Genomic DNA, 11676 nt, shown 5'->3' with positions numbered 1-11676 from the left:
TCTGCAAAACAAAGCATTGCGATGGCCGTCACGTGGTGTTGACGCAATGTGATTTCTGCCCAGTGCTCTGAATGTCAAAGTGAAGAAATTTAATCAAGCGCGGGTAAACGGCGGGAATTTTTGGACGTACACTTTTTAAAAGTTGGTTAATTCTGTGACTTTATCACGCAAAATAATTAAACAGCCATAGCAGAAATGACAAACAAACAAATTATAAATCCGTGCTTGCTCACTCTCTTTCTCTCTAATTAGCTTAAATGACACTCTTGGAAAACAGGGCTACAACGCGTGCGCCACGCACCTGCAACCTTTCAGACCTTCTTACTTTAGCTCTCATTTACAATTAATTAACTTGGGTGATTGCTCTGCGATAAAAAAAAAAACACAGTATCATGAGGTAGCATTTGTTATAATCCAACAAAAATCTTTTAATTTTTTTCCCCATGTTTTTTATTTATTTATAAAAAGTGGGCATCAAGGATTGCAGGTTTATATGAAAAAAATAATAAGTGGATTTACAACAGAAAGTTAAAATTCTTAATAAAAATTGGGAAGAAAATTAATTTTGGAAGGTCTTTGACTCATTTTGCAGATTCCTTTTATCGCGGGGAAATGTGACCATTTCCCACACTCTCTCTTTCTATGATACTTGTAGGCCTATGTATTGTGTAGTTGTGAAACACACTCAGAAAAATTATAAGCTGTGTACTATGTAACTGAACTCAATGATTATATTTCTTACTGATTTACATGTAATTTATCCATTTTTTTCTTTTCATTTTAAACTTCCACTCAGTATTTTCAGTACTTTGATTACCGTATTTTAACTAGTATATAGATCGGGATCGACATTCCGGTTTACAGAACGTAAATAAAGACAAACCACGGCCGCACATGCTGATTTATCAATACATTAGTTTAATGTGGTGTGCATCAGGGAGGTAAATGTTTATATTATAATTATAATTTTGATACTTCTTATACATTACGGTACAAATAGCAGCTGAGTTGTGTAAGCAGGAATGAAACAATCTCTGCACCATGTTAATTTATATTACTACTTTTAATATCATGTCCGAGATTCCTCTGATTTTAACCCCCGCTTTTATATAACTGTGTGGACACTCATCAATAGCCCCTAAACTTTTAAAACTTTGAGTACACAATCTCTCAAGGAGACGCAGTTTGGTGAGTGATTTTTACTTGCATTGTATTCACAATAGTTCAAAGTTTAATATTTCCACTGCACAAAGGAGCGACTTTTTGCACAAGCTGAAAAAATAAAATATTTTTTTTAAAAAGTGTGATTAAATAGCTTAATCAAGCTATTTTGAATAACCTAATAAAGTTATATAGCTAAATAAAGCTTTATAGCTTAATCAAGAATTTGTGTTGGACCTGTTAAAAACTTTTAAAAAATCTTCTTCATTGGAAACATTGGAGAAGAAAAGCTGAAACTTTTGTTGAAGTATCCTGGGATAACGTAGATTCTAAATGTCCTATTACAGACCCCTTAAGTCCCTGAAAAAAAAACTGAGACCCTCGATCTGTTTTAACTTTATGATAAATCACAAACAATTGTGTGATTTTTTTTTTTCAAAATAATGTTGCTAATAGAGTTGTATAGCCCCGTTTCTGAAAAAAAAATAGTTGAGAATGTGATGACAAAGAATTTTCATAATTTCAATTTAGATATCATCCATCATCTTAATGGCGGAGTAAAAACTAATGGGTAGAGTTTCAGACTAGTGGTGCAGATGATGTGTGTTTGATTCAAGGTCAAGTGATACATTCTATCCTTTTTGTTGCGTAGAAAATAACGAAAATGATTAATATTTAAAATACTGCTCTTTTACAGGACTTAAAGGCAATAGTAAAATAAAAGATCATATCAGAGTGTGAGATTGAGACACCTATATATCCAGCCCTAGAGATCTGAAATTGGAAGAGGAAGAAGAACCTATTGGTATATATCAATGTGAATGGCAAAAGTTCTCTGAAAAATACATTTTAAATAAAATATAAATATAGAAAGGTCCAGGTCCGTGATAATTAAAGCCTTGTAAAACAATGTTTTTATGCATTCTTGTGATATAAGTAGAAGCTGTAGATTTCTTTGTATAAGTTGTTTTAATTGTAGAAGAAAAGTTAAGCTTAAAATTTCTCACTCGGCAATGGAGGAAGAAGGTCATCAACAAAAAATGAAGGTAAGTCAAGACTGTAGTGGCAATATTCTCTAATAATTCAATTCTGGTTGTAACGCTGTGTTTGATTGGATAAAAAATTACTTTACTTAATATTATACAAAATACAATGACTTGTATCAAAAACATCTCTGCCTGACGTTACGTTAAAATTTTGTACAAATTGTTATTTTTTAAGGACAATCATCTCATATCAGCTCACCTGAGGCAAAGGCTCAAGTAAATTTTTTGATCACATTTTGTCCATCATCCATCTGTCAAGCTGTCTGTCCATCTTTCTGTAAATTTTTCACAATTTCGACTTCTTCTCAAGAACCACTGGACCAAATTTGACTAAACTTTGTACAAAACATACTTGATCAGAAATTTAGATTTTTAAAAAAATCTTCTCAAGAACCTCAGGGCCAGAAAAGCCGAAACTTAAGTGGAAGCATCCAGGGATAATGTATATTCTAAATTGTTCAAAACATGACCCCTGGGTGTTGGGCAGGGCCACAATGGGGATTCAAAGTTTTACATAGAAATATATAAGAAATATCTTTTAAAATCTTCTTCTAAAGAACCACTGAGCCAGAAAAGCTGAAACTTATGTGGAAGCATCCTGGCGTACACATTGTGTAGAATGTAAATTGTAAAAATGATGACCCTTGGGGGTAGGGCGGGGCCACAATATAGAATCAAATTTTTACACAGAAATATATAAGAAATCTCTTTTTAATCTTCTGAAGAACCACTGAGCCAGAAAAGCTTTATCCTTTAATTTCTATTAAATACTTGATTCTGATTGGATAAAAAAATCTTTTGATAACTGTATCAATAAAATCTAGAGTTCGCTTGCACTAAGCTGCCGAAACTACTTTTTCAGTCGCTACATGTATATTCCCGCTTCCAGATTACTGTTCGAAGGAATAATTAAATACTTTTGCTTTAATAAATATTTTCCTGAATTTCGGAGCCTGTCTGTTACCTTCCTGACTTATTTTCTACTTTCGTTTCATTTTGAATTATCCTCCATTGCTAAACAACTATAATCGTCTGCATGACGACAAAACAGTTTTGGAAAAGAAGGGAAGAAATCGCTTGATGGGCATACTTTTTAAAATGTTTGACTTTGAGATATCTTGTGTGAAACAATGGAACTCTGAAACAATATTTTTAATTAAAATGCTACCAAAGCGGGGAAAACTGTATTTCTGTTAGATCATGGAAAACGATTGATCGAGAAAAACGACACTGCATGAATGAGGAAGGAATTCTTTTAATCTTGAACTGTCGGCAGCAGAATCTTACAGGCTTTACAGCGTAGACCATGTTGACAGGTTGTGATACCTGTTTATATATTTGGTTTGAAATTCAGGTGAAAAGATGCGCAAATGAAATCCAAATTTTCTCTGACCTAGAACTGTTAGGATATTTGAGTACTACATGTAGCTCCCCATTACATTTACGAACTTAATAACGTAGCGGGGGAAATATACAATAACACAACAGGTAATTTTTTTTTGTTTTAAAGAACTGTAAATTATTTCAGAGAATGTTGGTAATCACACAACAATATTTGAGAACATTTTTAGATAGCATGGCTAGAGCCATTTTGAATTTTCAGCAAGGTTAATGTTTTGGTGATGTATTCGTGCGCACTGTTTTTGATGCAAAAATTTAATAGAGAAGTGAAAGAAATTTTCATTTTATTAATTTAAAATCATAATTAAATGATAAGAAATGAATGTAATATTTTTTTTTCTTTAATTGATATATCAAAGAAAAATTTGGACGGAAAACTTTTTCATCAATGTGCTATGCGCTTTGATGAAGTTTTCCGTCAAAATTTTTCTTTGATACATCAATCAAAGAAAAAAATATTACATTCATTTTTTAAAACATGTGGAATCATCCAAGTGTAGAGAAGATTCTAAATTTTTCAAATAATGACACCCTGGAAGAGGTGTGGGCGGCCATAGTTATTCAGGTGAACGATGTAAACCTAGGTCTTTTGATATCTTCCAGATAAATACCTTGAAATAGCATTAAGGAGGCTAGTGGGTCAACTACAATGTAAATAATTTTTAATTAACCACCAGATTTAACTCAAACTTTGGGATATGATATCTTAAGCTGTCACCCCGTGGGGATCCAGGTTAGAATAGGTCCTGAGTACCCCCTTGCTTGTCGTAAAAGGCGACTAAATGGGGCGGTCCTTCGGATGAGACTGTATAAACCGAGGCCCCGAGGTGTGGCACGATAATGATCCCTCCCTGCTCAAAGGCCCTGAGTGCCGAGCAAAGGCCTAAATATGCAGTCCTTCACCGGCAATGGTGACGTCTCCATATCAGTGAAATATTCTGGAGAGGGATGTAAAACAGTATTCAATCAATCAATCAATCTTAAGCTGTCAACTATCATTTGGCAAAGAAAAATTTCATAAATTTTAGCTTTAAAGTTTGATCATTTTATCATATCTTTATTTGAAGCTCTTCTTCTAATGGAGATCAAAAAAGTCTAAAAATCGCCACGACCACCCAGCCTCTTTAAAATGATTTCTCTGTCACATTTACAGAAAAGGAAGGCAGATTGTGCATCCACATCAGAAAGAGATACTGTGAAGTTAAACTATAGTGTAAACGGAAATGAGTTTGGAAATTTTGAACAATCCTTAAATACTTTTGAAAGTAAATGGCCCAGTGAATGTAACATCTGTGAGAAAACATTTAATGATCCACATCAGTTATGGATACACACAAGGATACATAGAGGTGGTGAACATTTTCAATGTGATGTGTGCGGAAAGGTATCCAAACGATCAAGTGACTTACAAAAACACATGAGGATACATACAGGTGATAAACCTTATAAATGTGATGTGTGTGGGAAGGCATTCATTCAGTCAAGTAACTTACAGAGACATGTGATGATACATAAAGGTGATAAACCCTTTAAATGTGATGTGTGTGGGAAAGCATTCTTCAGATTAAATGCCTTGCAAATACACATGAGGAAACATACAGGTGATGAACCGTACAAATGTGATGTGTGTGGAAAAGTATTCAACCTCTCATATCACTTACAAAGACACATGAGAACACATACAGGTGAAAGGCCATATAGTTGTGTTGTGTGTGGAAAAGCATTCAACCGGTCAAGTGACTTACAGAGACACATGAGGATACATACAGGTGATAAACCTTATAAATGTGATGTGTGTGGAAAGGCATTCAATGTTTCAAGTAGCTTACAGTCACATGTGCTGATACACACGGGTATTAAACCTTATGGATGTGATGTGTGTGGAAAGGCATTCAACCGGTCAAGTGACTTACAGAGACACATGAGGATACACACAGGTGATAAACCGTATAAATGTGATGTGTGTGGAAAGGTATTCAACCTCTCATACCACTTACAAAGACACATGAGGACACACACAGGTGAAAAACCTTATGAATGTGATGTTTGTGGGAAGGCGTTCAGCCATTCACAAAACTGTGTGAGTCACATGAGGACACATACATGTACTTATGTTAATCCTCATTTGTGTGATGTATGTGGAAAGTCATTTCCTTTTTCAAGTCACTTCAAAAGACATCGTAGGATACACACTGGTGAAAAACCTTACATATGTGGTTTGTGTAAGAAAGCATTTGGTGAAAAAGGGGATTTGAATAAACACATGAGGACACATACAGATTAGAACTTTATAAATATGATGTATGTGAAAGGGCATTCACACAATTAGGTAACTTGGAGTCACATATGAGAACACGTACAGGTTATAGACTTGATGAATGTGGTGAGTTTTGAAAGGCATTCAACCAATCAAGTAACGTACGGGTTCATGAAAGGATACATTCAGATGACAAACCTTAGGAATATGATATGTGAGTGGGAAGGCATTCTCCGTGTAAGAGACTAGAAACACATGGCAGACGGCAGAGGATGTTCACTCCTCCATGGCACCTGATTCCACCTCTTATGTTTTGGACGTTCATGTTGCCTGTGCTCCTATTGTGTATTGTTTTATAAACTTGAGTAATAATTGTTATTTCCATATGTTTCATCATGAGGTGAAAAACCTTATAAGTATAATGTTTTTGGGATCCACTTGAATTGTTCAAGCACCTTGCTTAGACATTAAGATTCACTCTCTTCATGAACCTCATAAATATGATGAGAAATGAATATGTGGAAGGACTTTAAACTAATTAAAACAATATCGGAGGTCAATGAGAATAAATAAAGGTTATTATTGCAATTTATGTTCGAGATATTCTAGAAATAAATGAGTACATTTGAGGATTAGGCCATCTTTAAAAAAATATTTTTTGCGGTAACGCGCCTCATCATTTTAGGTGTGAGTAGGTAGGCAGGGTTTTTTTTTTTTAGATAGAATGTCAGATATAAATTCCGGTGGTATATAAATATATGGTATAGTTAATATAAAGGTATTAACTATGTCTCAATTTTCATCTTACTTATCAAACAGGAAAATTAAAGCATTCTAAATGAATTCAATCTTTTATTTATCAGAACACATCAGTTCTTTTTAGGCAAACTTTTCCCAAGAAAGTGACTCTCATCAGTCACGTACCTCAAATAACTGATTCAACACTAATCTAGTGTTTCGGGGGTTGGGGGGGGGTTGTGATATTAACAAGTTTTAAGATTTTGATAGTTTATTAATTAGCTGCAAATCCGCAATCATCCCACGTGTAATTTTGTCTGCCACCAATTTTGTGGCGATGTCATAAACATCATACCATGTATCTGTAAGGTGGAACTGACGAACAATATTTTTTTGCCTAGTAATTAAGATGTTTTTCCTTGAAAATTTACTGTAACTGACAGAACTATAGAGTCAATATTTCCCGCAATTTTCTCGGACGCCATCTTTAAATTTGTAGATGACAAAGACGTTTTAATAGTACTTTGGGGAAAGATAAAGCGTCAGTGTAACCGAAACTTAAAACAAAATATCATTCGGATAAAAACGGAAAATGGATACGTAAAAAAAAAAAAAAAGATTTTTGAACCGATGAACAAAAATCCAGTCGGGTGGATTTTGGTGAGTCGGTCGCGTTACCGCAAAAAAACAATTTTTTAAGGATGGCCTTACCATATAAATAAAGTATGTATTCTAACTCCAGATTTTATCAAACATAACGAGGCATGTAATCGGCAATGAAACATTCCAATTGCAAGACAAGTTATATATTGGAGGGACTTTGTATAAATCTGACATTTGTGAGAGGGATTTTGCATAATCGCTTTGTATGTAGGAGTGATTTTGGATAAATGTGACATATGAAAGGGGGATATTGGATAATTTCGACATATGAAAGGGACTTTTGATAATTATGACATGTAAAAAAGGAACTTTGGATAAATGGGACATATAAAAGAGGGACTTTTGATAAATGGGACACACGAAAGAGGAACTTTTGATAAATGTGAAGAGAGGGAATTGGGATAAATGTCACTGGGTAAAGGGATGTAGGATAAATGGCACATATGTTGGAGGACCTGTGAGCATATATGTGTCCTATATACATGTATGTTAGCTAAATGTGAATTGTCAATGGGAAGGGACTTATGATAAATGTGACACGTGGGAGGGTATAAGTAAATTAAGCAGTGAACTTAGACCTGTACAATGCCTCTTCAATGTGATATGTACGAGGTGAAAAAAGATAAGTGAGAAAAGACATTTTAATAGTCTTCAGAAGACATATCTCATTGTTTGTTTTGTTAGATAAATATATATATTTTGAATTATTACCTGTGTGATTCTGCATTTCAATGTATAAGTATAAAATTATGCAATCTGAGTATATCTTTTTCAATTTTATTTCTTCTATGTGTCTCTAGTTGGAGGAACTTCATTTTTTCTTGTGTCTAAATTGTTTAATTCTAGGGTTGTTCTACTCTCACTCAAGTAAAACAAATAAAATTTGTTTCTTAAGAACAATATATTGATCTTGTTGATAAAAGTATTAACAGCAAAGAATATAAATGCATTAGATTTGAGAAGCTTATGTATATATGTATCACAAGAGTGAATAAAACCCGTTGATATCATTCTTTCTGTCTATGTTTTTCATACATGTCATTGTTAATAGATAACATTTTACAATTTCCTATAAATAATGCCAGGTATACATTCAATTAATCATGTCCTCTGAAAGTGGGCCACAATAGGTATAACAAGGGGGGGGGGGAGGATCTGATGAAATAACAGCATGGCAATAGTTATTAAGGTGAACGATGTGACCCCAAGTCTCTCGATATCTTCTAGATAAATATCTTGAAATAGCATTAAATTGATTTCTCTCTCACATTTACAGCAAGAAAAGGCAGATTTTGCACCCAGATCAGAGAGTCATCCTGTGTAGTTCAACTATAGAGTAAATGAAAATGAATTTGGGAAATCTGAACCATCCACAAATATTTGTGAAAGTAAATGGCCTAGGGAATGTAACATTTGTAGGAAAACATTTGATCATCCATATCAGTTATGGAGACATGCGAGGATACATAGAGGTGGTGAACCTAATAAATGTGATGTGTATGGAAAGACATTCGAACAGCAGTGTGACTTAGAGAGACACACGAGGACAAATACAGGTAATAAACCTTATAAATGTGATGTATGTGGGAAGGCATTTCCACACTCACATCACTTACAGAGTCACATGAGGACACATACAGGTGATAAACCTTTCCAATGTGATTTTTGTGGAAAGGTATCAAAACTGTCAAGTGACTTACAGAAACACATGAGGAGACACACAGGTGATAAACTATATAAATGTTATGTGTGTAGAAAGGTATTCAGCCACTCAAGTCACTTAAAGAAACATGTGCTGATACACAAAGATGATAAACCTTTTAAATGTGATGTGTGTGGAAAAGAATTCATCAGATTAATTGCCTTGCAAATACACATGAGGACACATACAGGTGAAAAACCTTATACATGTGATGTGTGTGGAAAGGCATTCAACCTCTCACACCACTTACAGAGACACATGAGAACACATACAGGTGATAAGCCTTATAGATGCGATGTGTGTGGAAAGGCATTCTACGATTCAAGTACCTTACAGACACACATGAGAACACATACAGGTGAAAAACCTTATAAATGTGAAGTGTGTGGAAAGGCATTCAGTCGGTCAGGTGACTTACAGACACATGTGCTGATACACACAGGGGATAAACCTTATACATGTGATGTTTGTGGGAAGGCATTCAACCAATCAAGTATTTTAAAGAAACATAAGCTGATACACACAGGTGATAAACCTTATAAATGCAGTATATGTGTGAAGGCGTTCACTCGATCAAATGCCTTACAGGCACACATGAGCACACATACTGGTGATAATCCTTATAAATGTGATTTTTGTGGGAAGGAAACCTACAAGTTAAGTACCTTACACACACACATGAGGACTCATACAGGTGAAAAACCTTATAAATGTGATGTATGTTGGAAGGCATATAGCCATTCACAAAGCTATAAGAATCACATGAGGACACACACTTATGATAATCCTCATAAGTGTGATGTATGTGGAAAGTCATTTTATAGTTCAGGTAACTTAAAAAAACATCGTAGGATACATACCGGTGATAAACCTTATATATGTGGTCCGTGTAAGAAAGCATTTGGTGAAAAAGCACATTTAAATAAACACATGAGGACACGAACGCATGAGAACTTTATACATGCGATGCATGTGAACAGGCATTCAAACAATTGGTAAATTACAGTCACTTTTGAAGACATAATGACGTACAGGTTAAAAACTTTATGAATGTGATGTTTGGGAAGCCATTCAATCTATCCGGTAACGTACCGGTACACGAAGGATACATTCAGTTGGCGAACCTTAGGAATGGGATATGTGATCATGAGTTGGAGGCATTCTCTGTATAAGATACTAGAGTCAAATGACTGGCCGGCAGGGGATGCTCTCTCGTTCATGGAACATGATCCCACCTCTAGATCTATTGCTTTGGGCGTTCGTGTTTCCTGTGCTTCTATTTTGTATTGTTTATAGACTTTTAATCTTGAATACTATTTGTTATTTCCATATGTTTCATCATTAGATGTAAACCCTTTTAAATAAAATGTGTTTGGGACCACCTTCAGCTGTTAAAGTATCTTGCACAGGCATTAAGCTTCACTCTGCTGACGAACCTCACATATATGATGTATGATGTATAATGTATATGTAGAAGAATTTTCAACCAATCAGAAAGTATCGGAAGTCAATGATGACAAATAGGGATTATAATTGCAATTTGTGTTCGAGATATTCTAGAAATAAACGAGAGGATTTTAGGATTACCATAAAAATATAGTATGTATTCTAACTCCGGATTTTATCAAACATTACGAGGAATGTAATCAGCAATGAAACATTCCGATTCCAAGACAAGTTATATATGGGAGACACTTTGCACAAATCTGACAAATGTGAGAGGGACTTTGCATAATTGCTTGATAAATGTGACTAATGAAAGAGGAATATTGGATAATTGTGACATATGAATGAAGGACCTTTGATAGATATGACATATGAAAAGGGGACTTTAGATAAATGGGACATACGAAAGAGCGAATTTTGATAAATTGGACATATGAAAGACGGACTTTTGATAAATGGGGCATATAAAAGAAGGATTTTGGATAAATGGGACATATAAAAGAAGGGTTTTGGATAAATGGGACATATGAAAGAGGGATTTTGGATAAATGTGAAGAAAAGGACTTGGGATAAATGGAGCATAGATGAGAGGGGCTTGGGATAAATGGGACTGGGTGAAGGGATGTAGGATAATGGCACATTATGACATATAATGAAGGTGAAAATATATGTGTCATATATGTTTGCTAAATGTGACTTGTAGGTGGGAAGGGACTTTTGATAAATGTGACAGGTGGGAGGGTATTAGTAAATTAAGCAGTGTACTAAGACGAGTACAGTGCCTCTTCAACTTTATATGTATGAGGTGAAAAAAGGTTTGTGAGAAAAGACATTTTAATTAGTCTTCAGAATACATATCTCGTTGTTTGTTTTGTTAAATAAATAAGTATTGAATTATTACCTGTGTGATTCTGCATTTCAATGTATAAGTATAAAATTATGCAATCGGAGTATATCTTTTAATTTTTTTCTTCTAAGTGTCTATAGTTGGAGGTACGTTATTTTTTCTTGTTAAAATTGTTTAATTCTAGGGTTGTTATACTTCCACTCCAATAGAACTGATTAAATTTGTATCTTAAGAACACTGTATATTGATCATGTTGATAGAAATATTAACAGCAAAAGCATACTAATGCATTAGATTAGAGGAGCTTATGTATACTGTAGACTGGCAAATATACACGATGGTTTTAATTTTGCTTTGTTCGCGATTTATCATTTTTCCGCTAAATTAAACCCATCGTGAATTCTATTACTTGTTC

The 11676-nt window shown here is 34.4% G+C and overlaps 1 protein-coding gene across 1 annotated transcript; it reads left to right on the top strand.

The window, feature by feature from the left end:
• The first annotated feature begins 856 nt into the window (after positions 1-856).
• Positions 857-11247, top strand: LOC134249120 (zinc finger protein 493-like). Its single transcript, XM_062731470.1, has 5 exons — positions 857-941; positions 1859-1966; positions 2141-2207; positions 4762-5883; positions 8591-11247. Exons 3-5 carry the CDS (start codon positions 2175-2177, stop codon positions 9965-9967), a joined length of 2532 nt encoding a protein of 843 aa, XP_062587454.1. The 5' UTR covers positions 857-941; positions 1859-1966; positions 2141-2174; the 3' UTR covers positions 9968-11247.
• Positions 11248-11676: the final 429 nt, after the last annotated feature.

This window comes from Saccostrea cucullata, unplaced genomic scaffold (assembly GCF_032062105.1).
Source record: "Saccostrea cucullata isolate Sc308-1 unplaced genomic scaffold, CSIRO_AGI_Scuc_v1 ctg5285, whole genome shotgun sequence".
NCBI lineage: Eukaryota > Metazoa > Mollusca > Bivalvia > Ostreida > Ostreidae > Saccostrea > Saccostrea cuccullata.
This window is presented reverse-complemented; position numbering and strand designations above follow the sequence as displayed.